Source organism: Megascapheus bottae, chromosome 20 (genome assembly GCF_031878675.1).
Source record: "Megascapheus bottae isolate mThoBot1 chromosome 20, mThoBot2.hap1, whole genome shotgun sequence".
NCBI classification, from domain to species: domain Eukaryota; kingdom Metazoa; phylum Chordata; class Mammalia; order Rodentia; family Geomyidae; genus Megascapheus; species Megascapheus bottae.
Genome location: NC_143528.1, coordinates 31,841,361 through 31,861,603, shown reverse-complemented (window position 1 = coordinate 31,861,603; position 20,243 = coordinate 31,841,361). Strand labels below are relative to the sequence as shown.

Genomic DNA, 20,243 nt, shown 5'->3' with positions numbered 1-20,243 from the left:
GTGTGTGTGTGTGTGTGTGTGTGTGTGTGTGTGTGTGTGTGTGTGTGTGTGTGTGTGTGTGTGTTTTGGAACTAAGGCTTTAACCCTGAGCTGTCCTTTTAACTTTTTTGCCCAAGGCTGGCGTCGTGTGTGTGTGTGTGTGTGTGTGTGTGTGTGTGTGTGTGTGTTTTGGAACTAAGGCTTTAACCCTGAGCTGTCCTTTTAACTTTTTTGCCCAAGGCTGGCACTCAACCACTTGCCACAGTTCCACTGCTGGCTTTTGGCTGGCTCACTGGAGATGAGTCTCACAGACTTTTCTCACCACGCTGTTTTCCTATGGTGTAAAAACTTTCTTCTGGAATTGAGCTTCTTGAGTGGCCAGGACTACGGGCTTGAGCGATGACCTGAGAACTGTCCCCTCAATTCAGAAGTTAACAAGAGGGAAAACGTGAACACTGGGGGAAGCCTAGGTGGGGTGAGTTTGTCTCCACTGAAGTTGCAATGGAGTCTTGTGGAGTGAGCAGGACAGTACTGGCTCAGAAATGGAAAGGACCCAGCGTGGGCCAGGCATTGTCAAGAGCCCATGGTGGAGGATTCCATGGGGAAGGAGTGACTCACCACCCACTGCTCCAGCTCAGGCTCAGGAGTGCTGGGATTAAAAGCACTACCAGTGGGATTTTTTTCCCCTTGTATTAGTGTACGGATTTGTAGAATAACCAAATTTACTAGTATTTTCCACTCACCTCCCCACGGTTAAACAGGAGCCTTTTCTGTCTGGATTCCAGCATATAGAATCCTCTCTGGTGCGCAGTCAGCTCTCAGCTAAGTGTTAAGTGAAATGTATGCTTATGGAAACTTAAGCCTCTCATGCCACATAGCACTGGTGGCTTCACCAGTGCTGAGAAAGAATCCAGGCTTTCTGAAGAGCTCCGAATAAGAGTTTCTCATGTAACCAACTGAGCACAGTGTGCCTTTAACCCTGGGAACACAGTGTGGTCCGTCATGGAGCTTGAACTCGGGGCCTTGGTGCTGTCCTTGAGCTTTCCAACTTAAGGCTGGCCCTCTACTCACTGAGCCACAATGGCACTTCCGGTTTCCTGGTGGTGAATTGGAGATAAATGTCTCACGGGCTTTTCCATGCCCAGGCTGGCTTTGAGTTGCAATCCTCTGATCTCTTCCTCTTGAGTAGCTAGGAGTACAGGTGTGAGGCCACCAGCACCCAGAAGCTAGGGCCATAACCTTTTGCAGAATTCCTTGGCAGTAAGGTTACAGATTAGGGTTTTGGGTTTTTTTTTTTTGCCAGTCCTAGGACTTGAACTCAGGACCTGAGTACTGTCTGAGCTTTTTTTTTTTTGGAGGGGTGGTCATGGGGCTGGATCTCTGCCTGGGTGCTGTCCTTGAGCTCTTTAGCTCAAGGCTACCACCCTACCACTAGTTCCTCGTGTCACTTCCTGCTTTTTGTATGTTTGTCCAGTTGTGGGACTTGAACTCTGGGCGTGGGTGTCCTCCCTGAGGCCCAGCTCAAGGCTACCACCCTACCCCTTGAGTCAGAGCACCACTTCCCTCTCTATGTGGCTGAGGAATCAAACCCAGGGCTTCAGGTGTGCCAGGCAAGCTGGGTGTGGTGGCTCATGCCTGTAATCCTAGCTACTAAGGAGGCTGAGATCTGAGGATCAAGATTCAAAGCCAGCCTGAGCATTACAGTCCATGAGACTTATCTCCAATTAATCACTAGAAAACTGGAAGTGGCGCTGTGTCTCAAGAGACAGAGGAGTAGCCTTGAGCTGAGGAGCTCAGGCCGCAGAACTGAGAAAAAATAAAAAGTGCACTCTTCCACTAAGCCACATTCCCAGCTTCTGCATGTTTTTTCTTTATCATCCTTGGTGCCCTGAAGGCTGAGACCAGGGTGATGGAGGAAGTAGCCAGCGGGAGTAGAAAGTCCTGGAGACTGGTCTTGCGTCCTTGAGCTAGCTGGTGCTGCACAACAGGCATAGGGAAGCCACATGAGGGCCATAGGGAGGCACTGAGTTCAAACCTGGTTCCAACAAAACAAAGTATTTCAGAGGAGTTAGGAACAAATGAGGCAAAAGTGCACATCAGAAATTATTTATAAAAAGATCAGAGAATTAAGGGAAAAAAATCAACTTCTTTAGTACTTATAGAAATGCAATCACAACAGTGACAAAGCTGTCAGGCAAATTAGGGTGACGAAGACTGTCAGTGTCCTGGGTAAGGTATGGGACCGCAGTACCACAGCTGGGTATAGTTCCTTGGCAGTGAGGTTGCAAATCAGATTTTGGTTCCAGACAGGGACCTGAACTCTGTACCTGATGTTTTCTGCTCCATGGCTAGCGTTCTACCAACTAAACCATGCCTCCAATCCCCCAAGTCAGTTTCCTTAACGTCATGTTATGCATCTATTTACATATATACATATAATACATTAGGGATTTGCCAAGTCTTCCTGCCACCATTTTTCCTAATAGATGTTGTTGGCAGTGGTGGTTGCCAGGCTCGAACTCTACTCCTGGGCACTGTCCCCAAAGTTGTTTGCTCAAGGCCAGCACTTTACCACTTTGACTCAGTACCATCTCATGTATTTTTGACTCAATTCTTATATACCCTAGGCTGGCCTTGAACTTGCAATCCTCCCATCTCAGTCACCCATAAACTAGCACTATAGAGCTATATTACCCCACCCAGCTTTCCTCCACATTTAAAACTTGTGTCTTCATTTCTGCTTGAAGCCTTTCAATGGATCCCGTTATCAACCAAGTCCAAGCAGGCAGTGGCCAGGCTCCAGCCCCCACCAGCCTCACACTCTGGCTCACACAGTTGTTTCACTCTATACACAGTGCTTAAGGCATTTGTAGCCACTTATTTAGCATCTCTAGTCATTAACTGGGCCAGAATTCCCAGAAGCCTACTTCCCCCCAGGGCCCGGACATAGCAGCTAAACCTTCCTGCAGTTAACCTCAAAGGAGGACAGAGTCTAGAAATCCAGTTCCTCTTTAGAATGTAAGCTACAGTCATTTTGCATCCACAGTAAATAGAATACTTCAACTGTTCGTTTTTCTGTCACTTCTGATACCTAGTTTCATTTATTGTTGGAAATGTCCATTGTTGAGCTTAGAAAAGTGGCAATATTGAAGGCAGGAGCTGGTGGCTCACACCTTTAATCCTAGCTACTCAGGAGGCTAAGATGTTGTCCTGCCAGGCATGGTGGCTCATGCCTGTAATCCTAGCTACTCAGGAGGCTATCTGTGGATCTTGGTTCAAAGTCACCCAGAGCGCTAAAGTCCATGAGATTTTTTTTTTGCCGCTCACTGAGTTTGAATTCAGGGCCTGAGCACTGTCCTTGGGCTTTTCAAGGCTACCACTTGTGGTACTGAGGAATCAAAGCCAGTAGCCAGTGCTTCTCCCCACGTGCTCATCTATGTCAGAAGGGGTCTACCAGTCCCTTTCCCCGCGTTAAACTTCTTCTTTTGTTCCTTTGTACCTGGACGTCTGCATGGGTTTGGGGCAGAGTTTCCATTTTATCTAAGAGCCAGCCAAGGGAAAGTGTCCAAATACATGTATTTGTAACCTTAAGAATTTCATGACCGGGTGTGGCTGTGCACCTCTATATGCAATCCCAGCACTTGGGAGGCAGGAGGGCTAGAATTTGGAAGCCAGTTCAAGTTACAAAGAAGTTCGAGGCCAGCTAGGTCTCAACACCAGTAGTAGTAAAACCTTTGAGTTGAAGATGGATGGAGCTAAATGGTAAAGCATTTGCCTAAGGTCTGCAAACCTTAAATCCAACCCCTAACTCCACACACAGAAATCTGATGTTTACTATCTACATATTAAGTTGATGTGAAATTTTATTTTGTTAACATTTTAAAGTGCAATCCAACACAAACATTAGCACTTCTCACCCAATTTAAATAAAATTTTAAGCCAAAGAAGGTTCTATTCCTACAACTGAACTTATTGGTTCAATAAGGATATAATCAATACTGAACTACATGGCAACTTTTTTTTTTTTTGCCAGTGCTGGAGTTTGAACTCAGGGCCTGGGTGCTGTCTCTGAACTTCTTTTGGTCAAGGCTAGTGCTCTACCAGTTGTACCACAGTGCCACTTCGGGGCTTTTTTCTGTGAACCCGGGATTCATGAATGCCTAGGTAAGCACTCTACCACTAAGTCACATTCCAAACCCCATGAATTTTTTTTTTTTTTTTCAAAGAGCTTGTGCCCTAGATCTGGGCGCTCTCTGAGCTCTTCAACTCAAGGCTACCACCCTACCCCTGGTTTTCTAGTGGTTAACTGGAGGTAAGTCTCATGGACTTCGGTGCCTGGGCTAGCTCTGAACCATGATCCTCAGATCTCAGCCTCCCAAGTAGCTAGGATTACAGGCATGAGCCACTGTGCTCGGGCCCATGGCAACTTCTTGCAGGGTAAAATAAAGTGAACAAATTTTTGTGTGTGTGAGTGTGTGTGTCAGTGCTAGGGTTTGAACCCAGGGCCTGGGTGCTATCCCTTAGCTTTTCACTTAAGACTAGTGTTCTACCACTTGCACCACACGTCCACTTCCATCTTTCTTTTTGGTGGTTAATTATCAGAAAGACTCTCAGGTACTTTCCTGCCTGGGCTGGCTTCAAACCTGGATCCTCTGACGTCACCCTCCTGAATAGGTAGCGTTACAGGTGTGAGCCACCAGAGATGTCCCAGATCGTATTAGTTTAAAGCTCTGTTTAAAAGTGTGTCACATGAGACTTCTTTTATGAAGAATCAAATTATCGCAGGATTCTTCAACTGTACCTTTGATCCCAGAATAAGCCAAGATGTTAAAGTATTTCAAAATGTACAAAACGGACATTTTTCTCAAGTTCTCAAGGTGAGTACCAAACATCTTCCAAATGACCCCCACGCTCCGATCTCCCAAACAGCCACACAGGTAAGAGCCAAATCCAGGCTTCCACCCCAGACAGGAAGCTGTGGCTCCACAGAGGGTGTGACTGCCCATGGGGCCGGCGAGTGGAGGGTCTGAAGCAACTCTCATTAACACCCTGGTCACATCTGTGCACCTAGGTCCGGACAAGTGAGTGCCAGCAGCCGTTTACTCAGCAGTGCATTGTGCCGCTTCAGGCACACGATGATGTCTCCTTGCTTTTCCACAACTTCTTCTAAGCTTGAAATAGTCCTGCAAGAATCAGGAAATAAACAGGCTACATGAATTTAGTACTGCCCAGTGTCATGGTAGGGAGTGATAGGGAGTGAGACAGCTCTAGCTCTCAATACACATGCTTGGTGCCTTGGGCATTACAGATGGAGGAGGGAGGGGAGGATAATCCAAAATAACACCGTGACATTCCCCTGAATCCTGAGAGTAGGGAGTGATTGCTATTTTCTTTTTTTTTTTTTTTCCTTTAAATCAAGAGTAGGGTTCTATCACTTCAGCCCAGCTCCATTTCTAGCTTTTTGGTGGGTAGAGATAAAGGGTTTCATGAACTTTCTTGCCTAGGCTGGCTTTGAACCAGGATCCTTAAATCTCAGCCTCCTGAGTGCCAGGATTGTAAGCGTGAGCCACTTGCAGCCAGCTCATAACTATCTTTTTTTTCCCCTCTTTGAAATATTAGGGATGGAATTCAAAGCCTTGTGTATGCACCAATTAAGTACCCTACCCACTCAGCTGCATTCCCACCCCAGCCTTAAAAAAAATGTATTTTGCGACAAAGCCTTGAAAGTGGAAGCCTCTTTCTCTGGCCTCCCAAGTAGCCAGGATGACAGGTCAGATGGCCACTCCACCTCACAGCAAAGATTCCAGTTACTTGTCTCATCCTCTTGTTCCCAGCTCATGCCTTACCTGAATCCTGTCTCTGAAGGAATACTGCAGGGGTACGCATAGAGTTTTTCTTCTTCAAGGATATCAGGTTGTGGTTTAGCTCTATTAAATCTTCCAATTTTCACTAAGAGAACAAGATTATTATTAGAGTACTCAATTCTGGAAAATATCTATGTTTATTCTAATTATTTGGAATAACTAGCTGTTCTTTCCAAGTAAGTCAATAGATAGGAGTGAAGGAGTGTGATGGGGATGAGTGAGATCGAGCCACACTGTATGCATGTGTGGAACTGTCACGGTGAAACTCCCCTTTGTACAGCTAATACATGCTAGTAAGTTAACATGCATGGGACTGCATGGGACTGGAATACACAGTATTCCTAAGTGCAGGTGGTCATTTGGAAGGGACCCAGGCATCACTAATAGGGGAATCTAGAAGCTGTCGTTATACAATGTCAGTCATCACTGAAGTTTACTGGGCACTTTCTACGACACTTCAGCTGCTTATTCAGCTTTCATAACTACTCCCTTCTACAAATGACCAAATGCAGCTAATGAGGGGAACTTACTGACAACTACAGTCAGGGCTATGCTTCAAGATGAGAGGAAGGGAAGTCTTCCCATGGCCACATGGGAGTGAACCGAGGAGAGGCTGAGGCCGAAGATGAGCCACATCATTTGCGTTATGAAAATAGACCCGTGAGTCTGGCTGAGGTTGTTTTAAGGGGGAGTGGTGACATAGGGTGTGCCATTGGCTGGGAAACACTGTCACAATGACCCCTTCCCCTCACACAACGGATACATGCAAAACCAAAACATAACACAATCATCCCAGCCTAGCTGTCGTTCTCACCTGCATACAAGAGCAGCCAGGCGAGAGAGCAGATGAGTTCCAGGCCCAGGGTGGTGAGGAGGAGGAGGAGGAAGAGCCGGCTGAACTCGGGGAAGGAGTGCTGCAGGCCTAAAATGAGGAGGAGTGCGGTATTTCCTGAGGAGGAAGAAAGACACCAGTGTCAGAGACAACTTAAAGATGTTTCCAGAAAATCTGCAGTAACCTACATGCTGCTGGTGCCACTGCCATGTCTGTAGTGATCTCTGAGAAGTTCCAGAACATTCTGTGGGCACTCAACACCAACTCAGAGGATGATGAGTTATAGAAAATAACCTTTTTTTTTCCTTTTTATTGTCGGGATAATGTATAGAGTGGTTACAGTTACATTCATCAGGGAATAGGTGCATTACTTCTCACACACTGAACCCCTTTGGAAAATAACTTTTGTCATGGCTGCCATTAAAGGAAAGATACGCTCGCATGAGGACACTGGAGCAATCACAGAGGATAAGGAGAATCTGGGATGGCCTTTATGCAGAATCCACATCAGTACAAGATCCCACATGGATTCTTGAACAGACAGAAGGACGTAAAAGATGGAAAATACCACTGGCTTTCTGGCCAATGGTCTGGAAAATAACTTAGTGAAGACTTGGAGTGGCTGAAGGAGATTGGGGTCCACAGAAGCCTATCCCACTTCTGGGGCCTTCCAGCCAGAGGCCAGCCCACAAGACTGGCTGTGGTCCTGTGTGGGTGTGTCCCAGAAGAAATGAGCCTACAGGCCTCTGTTTCAATAGCTAGGGCAATGCTTTCATTCCAGCGCTGGTGGCTCAAGCCTGAAATCCTAGCTATTGAGGATCCAGGTTTAAAACTCCATTAAGACGCTTAGGTCCAATGAATCACACACAAAAAAACCCAGGAAATAGAGCTGTTGCTCACCAGCCTTGGGTGAAAAGCAAAGAAAAATAGTGCCCTGGCCCTGAATGTACACACACATAACCGTTCAGATACCTACATTGTATGGAAGGGAACCAGCCCCTCAAACAAGCAAAGCCTTGCTGTAATTTTAAGTGAAACAGCCCCAAACTCCAGAGACCCGAATTTCCCCTTCAGTTCAAGTCAAAAAGTAACCACTTTCCAGGAACTACCCCAGGGAACCAAGACTGAGATAAAGGCCAATCAGGCCACACCTTGTGGTTTGAGGCTGTGTATGCATACCTTTCTCACCACCCCCAATTTGAGTATTTAATCTCAAAACCTCTGGAAGAGGTACTCTAATGCTGTGTTCCCAAGGCTCTTGTGCTTTATAAACCTCCTTTACCAGCCTGGTTCCCCATTTCACATATGAGACATGTGGCTAGACTTGGAACTCCTGGACTTTGAACATGGAGTCTAAAGACCTGTTTTTACCAGCACTGTAGAAACAGAAAAAAAAAAAAAAAAAAAAAAAAAACCCAGCTGGCCTAAACACAGTAGATAGTTGACTGCTTTCTGGCCCAGAGCTCCCAAACCCCAGTAATTTCCTGAATGACAGGAAGGAGAGAACATCTTTTGTTATAACTGGTCTAGGCATAAAGTCCCTAAAACCCTCAGAATTACCTGGATGATTGAATTGCTTGTTATTTAAAACAAGCCCTTCCTCAGCACAGCAGTTTATGCAGATTTGGGTGAAACTGGGAGGGGGAGGGGGCACTCACAGCCCCAGGGTGATGAGTTCCTAAGAATTCTTGACAATCAGATCCAGATTCCAGTCACTAAGATTCCCTCACCAAGAGGGTGGAGTACCCAAAAGCTGAGCAGATCCAAGCCCCACCCAGACTGCTTGAGAATCTCTGTCTAAATCCACAGATGTAAGTGGGGTGATGTCACCAGGACTTATGAGCCACTCTAGCAAATTATGCAGATGAACTGGCTCATAGAAAGCCGGATTTATAGTTAAGGTCTACAGAAGTAGGCAGCCTCCAACTCTCCATTCTTTTTTTTCCCCGTCATGGGGCTTGAACTTTGGACCTGGGCACTGTCCCTGGGCTCTTCAGGCTAGCACTGTACCACTTGTGCCACAGCACCACTTCCAGTTTTCTGGCAGTTAGTTGGAGAGGACTTTTGTGCCCGGGCTGGCTTTGAACCTGGATCCTCAGGTCCCAGCTTCTTGAGTAGCTAGGATTATAGGCTTCATTTTAAAAGTCAGAAGGTCAGTTTCCTACAAAATCTTATCTCAGAATTTCTCTAAACTCCTTAAACATGTTTATCAAACTGTTAGTGAGAAAACAAGGATTATTTATATCTCTTCTATTCTACCCCTCCCTACCTTCCCTCAGGCAGATCTCAGTATGTAGCTAAGGGGGGCTTTGAACTCACATTCTTCCTGCCCTGGCCTCCCAAGTTCTGAGTTATAAGCAAGTACCATGGCCAGCTGTATAACCTTTTCTGTTCTATTCTTTCCAGTTTTTATTCCCTTCCTTCTTCTGTTTTTTGGCCCATACTTTGGCTTGAACTCAGCTTCACTGTCTCACTGGCTTTGTTTTGTTTTGCTCACTGTTAGTGATTCACTACTTGCTAGGCCTCCTTAATTAGAGATAAGGAGGCAGGGCTGGTAGATCAACCCTGTAATCCTATTACTCAGAGGCTGAGATCCCAGACAAAGCCAGCCTGGACAGCCAAGTTTATGAGACTTTTATCTCCAATTAGCCAGCAGTAAAGTGGCCCTTGGGTCAAAGTGGTAGAGCATTAGCCTTGACCAAAAGAGCTCAGGGAGAGTGCCAAGTCCAGAGTTTAAGCCCCATGACCAACAACTACAACCACAAAATAAAATACTCTTTTTTGTTAGTTGTGGGGCTTGAACTCTGGGCCTGGGCAATATCCCTGAGCTCTTCAGCTCATAGCTACTGCCCTACCCCTTGAGCTACAGCACCACTTCAGGTTTTCTGGTAATTAATTAGAGATAAGAGTCTCATGGACTTTAAGTGCCTGGGCTGGCTTTGAACCTCAATATTCAGATCTCAGCCTCTTGAGTAGCTAGGATTATAGGTGTGAACAACCATGCCTGGCTTAAGAAAAGGATTCTTTATGATTTGGAGCTACTGGGTGTATGCATCCTAATCTTCAGATCTCAGCTTCCTAAATAGCCAAGCTCTACCACTTGGCCATGCTCCCAGCCCCATAAGCACTCTTATATGACCTACTGAAATTAACTAAGGGGTTAAGGTAGAGAACTTTCCTGGTTTACACCCAGCGCATTGCAAACAGAAGGAAACAAAGCTAGGCACGGTGGCACATTCTGTAAGCCCAGCTGTTGGTAGAGGCAGGAAAACTCAAAGATCAAGGCCAGTAAGGGAAGGGGTGTCAGTGTCCAAAACAAAATGTACTGGGCCAGGAGTTTGGCCTAGTGGTAGAGTGCTTGCCTAGCGTGCACAAAGACCCAGGTTTGATTCCTTGGTGCCACATACATAGAAAAGGCTGGAAATGGTGCTGTGGCTCAAGTGGTAGAGCTCTAGTCTTGAGAAAATCCAAGGACAGTGTTCAGGCCTTGAGTTCAAACCCTGGGACTAGCAAAAAAAAAAACCAAAGAAAACAAAAACAAAAAAACCCCAAACTGAAATGTACTCTTTTCCTAACTTATTCCTCTGAACATCACTTTTATAATTTAAAAAATAAAATAAAACTGGGCACTGGTGGCTCACACCTGTAATCCTGGCTACTCAAGAAGATCATAGTTTTGAGGAGCGTAAAGAATATATATTTTCTATAAACCTATGTTAGCCATTTGTATTTTTATACTTGTATTTTCTTAACTTGCCTTTCTGCTTCTCTATACCTGCTTGCTAAAACCCTGAGGAATGTAACTGCTGTTCTCGTGGCTAATCTACAACCACACACTCCCCCCGGGCCCCAGACACTCCTAGATCTGGAGCATGAGTTACAAGGCCGGACTTGTGAGGGCCAGCGAACTAGGCACAAGCCTATTAGCCTGTCCACGTCTGGCCCCTTGTCGGGTCTTTCTCTTTGCCCATTAGTCTGGCCCCTTGTTGGTCTTTCTCCACTAACCCCATATTGGGTCTTTCTCTTCGTCCATTAGCCAATCAGTTCAAAGCACGACAGCTCGCTAAACCGACCAATGATTAGTCACAACCCTCTTCCCGGTTTGTATTGCGCCAATTGATTTGTTGCCAATGCTTGCTGAGACCTTCCTCCTACCAAAGAATGTGTTAAAGGTGCTGTAATTTTGGGCTCTGGTCTGCACTCGACTATCAAGGACAGAGGCCCGTGCTCGTGCTCGTGCTCGTGCTCGAGCTCGTCAATAAACGACTCATTGCAATTCCCACTGATCTTCGGTCTCTGGTGATCCTTCCGGGGGGATTACAACAGGAAGCAGATAAAACCTCTACAAATAAAGGCAATCATTGGTAGAGGATTCCCAGGTACCACTCCAGTGGATCAGAGCAGAGTTCTCAGATGTGAAAGCTGTCACCTCCTGTAAGGCGTTTTAAGATCTGCCTTCCCCGCGTTCCCTGTGGTAGAGGACACAGCCCTTACACCAGGACCCCTGCTCAGCAGTGTTTAGATCTAGACTCACTTCCTTGCCTCTGAGAGGTGTAGGGGGCACAACCTGCCCCACCCCCCAGCTCTCCCCAGCCACATCCAGATCTGTCCCCAGGTTGTTCACCACCCCCTTCCATCCAGATCTCCCAGCTTACTTGCTCAGGGTGCAGCAGAAATACCCTACGTGACAATAGGCCAACGCTTTGGTTTTCAACTTGCTGTTCCTTTCAGGCTGGCCTTGAATTGATCTCTTCCTGTCCCACAGAGTGCCAGGGTTGTGACCATGACCATCCCATCAGGCTAAATTATATTCTGTTTTGTTATTTATTATAATGAATACATGGGACAGTGTGTTAGCACAATCCTGGAATCCCAGTCCTTCATGAACAAAAGCAGAATACTAAACTTGGGTCAGCCTAGGCTAAACATGAGAGACTGCCGCTCCTGCCCTTTGATTTCCTGTTGTCCTTACAGGAACAACAAGAAAGAGATACGTTGTCCATGTCCAACTGTTACAGCACATTCATTAAGGATATTATGTGAAGAAGAATTTAAGCTGGTGTCAGTGGCTCAAGTCTAGTTACTCAAAAGACTGACACTGGAGGATCTGGGTTCAACGCTAGCCCAGGCAAGAAAATACCTCTAATAACCACCAAAAAGCCAAAGTGAAGTTACGGCGCAAGGATGGAGGAAAGCTCTCAAATCCCACTACTACCATAAAAGAAAACAACAATAACAAACTATTTCTAGAATGTCATGTGGGAAACTGAGTATTATTATTACTATTTGGTCATTTAGGTCTTTTTGTGTGATGGTGACATCTTCTGGCCAATATAGGTTGCTGCATTAAGCCAGGTGCTGGTGGTTCACACCTGTAATCCTAGCTACTCAGAAGGCTGAGATCTGAAGATCACAATTCAGTGTCCGCTGGGGCAGTAAAGTCCGTAAAACTCCTTAAAAAATGACTTCAGATTAAGGTGTAGATCAACTGGGAGAGTGCTAATCTTGAGCAAAAAAACAGAAAAAGCCCATGAAAAATGCCTAGTCCTTGAGTCCAAGTTCAAGAACACACGTGTGTGTGTGTGTGTGTGTGTGTGTGTGTGTGTGTGTGTGTGTGTGTGTGTGTTCGTTCTGAGACAGGATCTCCAAAGATAGCCTCGGCTGGACTGAAACTTGCAATCCACCAGCCTCTGCTTCCTGCATGCTGGCATCAGAGCAACTCAGAGCATTCTGCTTCCATTGGCCCTCCTGCTGTCACTTTTCAACAACCAAGTCACAGAGAGCTGGCACACAATGCTACTTACCAGTGGAGTGAATCATGAAGGCAAGGCTTTTAAGATGGCGGGTGGATCGGTATATTCGGTTATAGCCTTGGTTTCTCACTTTGCTGTGGTGACACTGGATGTAGCGCTCAAGAAACACATGCAGAATCCACAGTATCACTTTCCCCAAGATTATGACCGTCTGAACTTTCAGTGGGTTTGTGTAATTTCCTGGGCACTTGTCATCATCATTTGGATTGTTGAAGGTACAAAGCACACCTGTTAAAAATGCTAAAGTCACGAACACAACCTGTTGGAAAGGAAAGTGGCTGATTTAGTGGTAACATGTAGAACTGGGGAACAAAAATCACCATCCCAGAAGACTCATGGCTTATGCTAGCCTATGTATAGCACATATATATATATATAATATGTAATATATAATGTATAGTATATGTACTATATATACAAAGAAAAAGTTGGAAGTGGTGCTGTGGCTCAAGTGGCAGAGGGCTAGCTTTAAGCCCTGAGTTCAAGCCCCAGGCAAAATAAATAAATAAATAAATAAATAAATATTTGTAATAGACATACATATATTTGGCAGCCCTTAGATTTGAACTCAGGACCTCACACTTACAATGGCTTGCTAGCTAATGGCTTAGAACCAGCTGGCGCACAACCACTTGAGCCATGCCTCCAGCCCAGCTATCTGCTTGTTATTCTCAAGGACTTTTCTGCTTCAGACTCTGGATTCCTCCCTCCTGAGTAGCCAGAATTACAATCATGAGAAACCAGTTCCCAGCACTATCACCTCTCTGCCCCCCACTTCTTTTGTGCCAGTCCTAGGGCTTTAATTCAGGGCCTGGGTGCTGTCCCTGAGCATTTTGCTCAAGGCCAGTGCTCCATTTCTGCTTTTTTTGTGGTTAACTGGAGATAGGAGTTGCACAGACTTTTGTGCCTGGGCTAGCTTCAGAACTCTGTGTGTGAGCTTAGATTCCCTTTTCACCACTGTTATAACAGGGGCTGGTGGCGTGGATCAGCAGCACTACGTCCCCTGCTGGCTGTGCCTGGATCCCCAGAAGGAAGTAATCATTACAGAGGCCCTACTTTCTGTAAGCAGTCAAGGCCCTTCGCAGATGTGCAGACCTCTCTGCATCTGCTCCTATGATTTTAGCAAAAAACACAGAGGGAGATATAAAGAAAAGCTTAGGAAGCTGGAACAGGAATCCATGGCTAATTTCCAACCCTAGTAAGTTCTACACAGAATGAGTCTATTAAGTTGATCTGATCTGTCAAGGTGATTTGTGGAGACTCAAGAATTACTGGGCCAGGAGCATGGCCTAGTGGTAGAGTGCTTGCCTACCATGCACGAAATCTGGGTTCCATTCCTCAGTACCACATACACAGAAAAAGCCGGAAGTGGTGCTGTGGCTCAAATAGTAAGAGTGCTAGCCATGAGAAAGCCCAAAGAACAGTGCCTACCCTGGCCCTGAATTCAAGACCTGGGACTGACAAGGAAAAACAAAAACCAAACAAACCAAAAACCAAACAGATTCATATTACCAAAAAACAAAAAAAAAATTATATTATCACAATGTAAAACGTTGAAAAGTTAACATATTCTCTATAATTCTCTACATTAAACCTGAAGGATCCATTTTTTTAATTTTTTTTTTTTTTGCCAGTCTTGGGCTTGAGCTCAGAGACTGAGCACTGAACTTGGACTTTCTCTATGTATGTGGTACTGAGGAATCGAACCCAGGTCTTCATGCATGCTAGGCAAGCACTCTACCACTAGGCTAAACTCCCTGCCTCTGAAGGATCCATTCTGATACAAAGAAGCCTGTAGAAAATGCTGCTCCTTGTCTGGGGACTAAGCTCATGCATGCTAGGTAAGCACTATGCCACTTGAACTACATGTTCAACCCTTTTATTTTAATTATTTATATTTAACTTTATTTACTGCCAGTCCTGAGGCATGAACTCAGAGCCTAGCAACTGTCCTTGGGCTTTCTAAAGGCTAGAGTTCTACCACTTGAGCCATAGCACCATTTCTGGCTTTTTCTATGTATGTGGTACCGAGGAATTGAACCTGGGTCTTCATGCATGCTAGGCAAGCACTCTACCACTAGGCCAAACTCCCAGCCTCCCTTGGACACAGTTATGTTTTTTTGAAAGATTTTATTAACACTGATTTTTAGATCATATTTCAAATGTCATGCTTAACAAATAAGTATCCAAGAAGGGAATCTCTATATGCAATCACTGGCACATAGATTTTAGAACATAATTAAGATTAAGCTGAGAGTTTGTATGTCATAGATACGTATCGATCTATATAACATTATGTCTATAGAGTATATATCCCATCATAGATTTTTATGTCTATGTAGTTATGTTCATATCTCCAAGACCATATCCATAACCTTGAGTACCCGAATATTGAGTCATCGCTCTTGTACTGCTTGGATCTATTTTTGCTTAAGGCTGGTGCTCTGCCACTTGAGCCACAGCACCACGTCCAGCTTTTCCTTTTTTCTTTTTTTTTTTGTCGGTAGTAGGACTTGAACTCTGGGCCTGGGCGTTGTCCCGGAGCTCTTCAGCTCATGCTACCACTAAGCTACGCTCCTGGCCCCTTAACTTTATTTACTGTTATTTTTTTGTGGGTCATGGGGCTTAAACTCGGCCTGAGCTCTTCAGTGCAAGGCTGCCACTCTACCCTTGAGCCAAGCCCCACTTTCCATTTTATTTGGAGCTAAGAATCTCAGGTCCTGGGGCCGAGAGTTTAGCCTAGTGGTTTAAGTGCTTGCCTAGCATGCATGAAGACCCGGGTTCGATTCCTCGGTATCACATACATAGAAAAAAAAGCCGGAAGTGGTGCTGAGGCTCAAGTAGTAGAGCTCTATCCTTGAGAAAATCTAAGGACAGTGCTTAGGCCCTGAGCTCAAGCCCAGAACTGGCAAAAAAAAAAAAAAAAAAAAAAAAAAAAGAATCTCAGGTCCTTTTTTGCCTGGGCTGGCTTTGAACCTTGATCCTCAGATCTCAGCCTCCAGAGCAGCTAGGATTACAGGAGTGAGCCGCCAGCAGTGCCCGACTTTAACTTTTTTTTTTTCTCTGAGACAGGATCTCACTTATATAGCCCAGCTTGGCTTTGAACACAAAGCTCTTTTGACTGAGCTACTTGTGGTTTTGACTAAATGGGGTTAAATAAGCAATAAATTAAAACTGAAGGGCCGGGAGTTTGGCCTAGTGGTAGAGTGCTTGCCTAGCATGCACAAAGTTCAATTCCTTGGCACCACATACATAGAAAAAAGCTAGAAGTGGTGCTGAGGCTCAAGTGGTAGAGCTGTAGCCTTGAGAAAGTCCAAGGACAGTGCTCAGGCCCTGAGCTCAAGCCCAGGACTGGCAAAAAACAAAACAAAACTGAAATCTACCCTCAGTGCTGATGGCTCATGCATATAATCATAGCTACTCTGGAGACTGAGATCTAAGCATCTCGATTCAAAGCCAGCCAGGGCAGGAAAGTATGTAAGACTTTTTATTTCCAAGAAGCCAGAAGTGAGACTGCAGAGTGCTGGTCTTGAATGAAATAGCTAATGGACAGCATCTAGGTCCTGAGTTCAAGCAGTTGTACTGGCACAAAAGAGAAGAGAAAGACAGGGGAAAGAAGAAAAAAAAAGGAAAGGGTATTTCAAAAGCAAGGATTCAAGTGAGAGACAATGTGAGCTGTGTTGAAAGGCAGCCTGCCTTGAAACGAAGGCTGGCCGGTGTTACAGGAACCCTACCCACATCGACATCTACTGTAAGTTTTCTGAATTACAAGCATGAGCGCAAAACATTTCAAATGCCCTCTGAGGAGTGCAGATTTTTTTAGGAGCATTGGCTCTGCAGATTCCCCCTGTCCAGCTAACTCACATGTAACACCACAAGAAGATTTGCTATGAGGATGGTAGGCAGCGGATGGAATCTGGGTCTGAAGTGAGCCTGCAAGGAGTGCTGGGGGAGAAGCTGGGCGTCCAGCAGGGGCTCATCTTCTACGCTCTGGATGATGTCCACGGAGCCCTGAGGGGCAGAAAACAGAGACTGGAGTCATTGCTTTCTGAATCATGTTTCCAGGACAAACCATCACAACTACCGCAGCACATCTCTTCTCAAGATCAGGTGACTGCAGGCCACCCAGACAAAAACCCAGTGAGATCCCAAGCTAGATTTGGTGGGAAGTCCCTGTCATTTAAGTTCCACAGAAGGCTAGGCAGGAGGACAGTGATATAAGACCCACCCTGGGAAACACACAGCCACCTTTTCTGGTGTGTGCTGGTACTGGGGCTTGAACTCAGGCCTCACCCCCCCCTTTTTTTTGTCAGTCATGGGGCTTGAACTCTGGAACTGGGAGCTGTCCCTCAGCTCTTCAGCTCAAGGCTACCACCCTACCACCAGAGCCAAAGCCTCACTTCCCGTTTTCTAGAGATTAATTGGAGATAAAGAAGTTCATCTTCTTTAGTGCCCAGGCTGGCCTTGAACTTTGATCCTCAGATCTCTGCCACCTGAGTAGCTAGGATTACAGGCATGAGCCACCTTACCCGGCAACACACTTTTGTTTTTGCCAGTCCTGGGCTTGAACACAGGGCCTGAGAACTGTCCTTGGACTTTCTCAAGGCTAGAGCTCTATCACTTGAGCCACAACACCACTCCCAACCCCAAGCCTCTTGCTTTTTTTCAAGGCTGGTGCTACACACTACACCTCCACTTTGAAAAACATAACAACAATTCTGAAAAATAACCAGAGCAAAAAAAAAAAAAAAAAGCAAACTAGGGCTACCTAGCAAGTTCTAGGATAGTGTAAACTACATTATAAATCCTGTTACAAAAAAAAAGGGGGGGTGGGAGTTTGCCTAGTGGTAGAGTGTTTGCCTAGCATGCACAAAGACCTGGGTTCAATTCCTCGGGACCACATACATAGAAAAAGCCAGAAGTGGTGCTGTGGCTCAAGTGGTAGGGTTCTAGCCTTGAGAAAAACCCAAGGACAGTGCTCAGGCCCTGAGTTCATGCCTCAGGACTGGCAAAAAAAAAAAAAAAAAAGGCAAGAGACTGGGATGTAGATTGGTTTCCCAGAACAAACAAGGTCCAGGGTTTCATTTCCAAAATGGAGAACACAAAACACTGCCCAACTTAGATTCAAAACCCAGTATTGGGAAAAATCCCCTTCTAGGGAGTGGAGTTGTGGATTCAAGTAGAACAGCACTAACTTTGAGCAAAAGAGTTCAAAGCCACAGTTGAAGCCACAGTAGCAGCACACATATGATTGACAAAAAATTTACATACAAAGAAAAAATGAAAATCCCATTCCATAAACAACTACTGTACAGGCTTGATAAACACAGCAAAAATTAAAATGAGTAGAAAAAAAAATCCATTTTTGTTTGTTTCTAAGACAAGGTCTCACAATGCAGCCAGGATGACTTCAAATACACACAGGACTGGCCTCTCCAGTACTGAGAATGTATGTGGTACAATACTTAAAACAAAAAGGTTCCACAGTGTAACAAACTAACCTATCTACCCTCTCAGTTACTTTAAAACTTTTTAATTTATTGTGTGTGTGTGTGTGTGTGTGTGTGTGTGTATGCACACACATGGTCACACCCATGCTGCCCAGGAGCCTGAACTCAGGACCTGGGTGCTGTCTCAGAGCTGGCCTGCCTCTAACCTACCCCCTCCCACCTCCCCAAGTCTAGCACTTGAGCCACAGCTCCAGTTGTGGTTTTCTGGTGGCCAGGAGTTGCCAGTTGCAAGTGTGATCCTCAGGAGCTAAGACTGACAGGCCACAGGCCCCCAGCAAGAAGAAACGGTTTAACTCCAGTCTCTACACAGGAACCTTATCTCTTGCAGGATTGCAGCCTTGTTATTTAACTGTCAAGGTGGCAGTTCTGCAGGATTTTGGATGGGTCCGGCTACGCTGTAAACCGGGAGATATGGAGATCTACATACCCATACATAAATACAAGCAAAGTCTATATATTCAGTCTCGTTTGCTTGCATCCGTGCCCGGCTGGCCTCGCTCCGGGGCGGCCGGCGTCCAGCCCGACCTCGCAGGCCGCCACGCCGGGGACGTGGGGGTGGGGGGGTTCGTCACGACTCCGGGGAGGAAGGGTTACCAGGCTGCACGCGCGTCACGTGAGCTGCCCAGTTCCGGGGCCCGGGACGCGCGTCACGCGTGGGCTGGAACCGCCCCCCCCACCCACCCGTGTATCCAAAGCCCACCGCGCCCTTCCCCGGAGGCAGGGCCGAGTCCCCGGAGCCGGTACGGGCCGCAGGCGCGGAGAGGTCCCCGCCCCGTGCGCCCCAATCCCGGGGACAGACGCACGCCGTCCCGGTGCACTCACGTCCTCCATCCGGCTTCCCGACGCCATTTCCCGAACCACGGAGCCCCCCACCCGGCCCGGCCTCCCCGCTGCGCAGGAGCACCGCGTGGGGGGCACCCCAGAAAGTCGACGCCTTCGCAGACCTACGGGCCCCGCTCCGGACACGCCCACTCGGCGCCAGCCACGCCCACCGCCAGACGGGTCCCGCCCCTCACTGCTGATTGGTCCAGGTGGCGAGGGGCGTGCCCCAGCGGAGGACCTGAACCTGGGGGTTCTGCTTCTCCAGCTCTACCAAGGTGACTTCTAACAGTGGGCTGTTTTGCTTTGAGGCCGTGTTGGGCTCTCTCACCTGAGACCCTGTGCCAACAAACCAAAACAGAAAGATTGTGTAAGCCTCCGCCGCATCTTAAAGTCTCACAATCCTAACATCCTATGAATTATTTCTCAAGAACTTATGTGGACATGCGTTTCCCCTCAAGCTTTGATTTTGAAATTTGTCACCCTAAACAAATGTCAAGAGACTAGCACAAGCCGGGCGTGGTGGCTCACGCCTGCAATCCTAGCTACTCAAGAGGTTGAGATCTGAGCATCAAGGTTCAGAGCCAGCCCGGGCACAAAAGGACCTGAGACTCATCTCCAATTAACCTCTAGAAAATGGGAAGTGGGGCTTGGCTCAAGGGTAGAGTGGTAGCCTTGAGTTGAAGAGCTCAGGGACAGTGCCCAGGCCGAATTCAAGCCCCATGACCCACAAAAAATAATAAGAGACTAGAACAATGAAATCCCTTATCCCTTGTATTGATTTATTCTAGTTTTTATTGTTACTTAATATTCCACATTTGCTCTGTGTATAAGTGTATGTACATATATATAATACATGTATATATTTATTTAAAGATAGGGTTTCCCTGGCCTGCCTAAGCTATTTCCCTGCACTGCTCAAGCTAAACTATTGAATTCTGGTTTCAGGAATTTCAGCCTCCTGAATAGCTAGGATAAAGGCATGTGATACTGCCCAACTCGCTGTTCTTTTTCTGGTATTTGTCTGTTTCACCCATCAGAATGCAATCAAAGTTCAATTTGCATTTACATTTTTGTTTTTGTTTGTGCCCATTCTGGGGTTTGAATTCTGGGCCTAAATATGTCCCCTGAGCTTTTTTTTTTCCCTCTCCAGGTTAGCACTCTATTACTTGAGCCATGCAGTTTCACTTCTGTTTTTTTGTTTTTGTTTTGAGTGGGGGAGACATTTAATTGGAGATAGATAGAATCTCAGAGACTTTCCTACCCCTGTAAGCTTTGAACCTTTTGAAAATGTGATCTTCAAATTTCAGCTTCCTAAGTAGGATTATAAGTGTGAGCCATTGGGCCCCAGTCACTGCATTTAATTTTGTCAAGATATATGTTTGGATGCACACATATATGATATAAATAAAAATATAAATATATA

The 20,243-nt window shown here is 46.0% G+C and overlaps 1 protein-coding gene across 1 annotated transcript; it reads right to left on the bottom strand.

Annotated features, from left to right (window-relative positions):
• Positions 1-2,069: 2,069 nt before the first annotated feature.
• Tmem192 (transmembrane protein 192) lies at positions 2,070-18,956 on the bottom strand. Its single transcript, XM_090354224.1, has 6 exons — positions 18,821-18,956; positions 16,353-16,499; positions 12,480-12,747; positions 6,658-6,792; positions 5,826-5,928; positions 2,070-5,162 (listed from the first exon to the last, which is right to left on the bottom strand). The coding sequence occupies exons 1-6, from the start codon at positions 18,845-18,847 to the stop codon at positions 5,033-5,035; spliced, it is 810 nt and encodes a 269-aa protein (XP_090210350.1). The 5' UTR covers positions 18,848-18,956; the 3' UTR covers positions 2,070-5,032.
• Between the last annotated feature and the right edge of the window lie 1,287 nt (positions 18,957-20,243).

Excerpts from the sequence above, each read along its gene's own strand:
- Tmem192 (XM_090354224.1), bottom strand. The coding sequence starts at position 18,847 with ATGGCGTCGGGAAGCCGGATGGAGGAC. Across the intron at positions 16,500-18,820 it reads CGGGAAGCCGGATGGAGGAC|GGCTCCGTGGACATCATCCA; the intron begins GTGAGTGCACCG and ends TCTGCCCCTCAG. Across the intron at positions 6,793-12,479 it reads CTTCATGATTCACTCCACTG|GAAATACCGCACTCCTCCTC; the intron begins GTAAGTAGCATT and ends CTTCCTCCTCAG.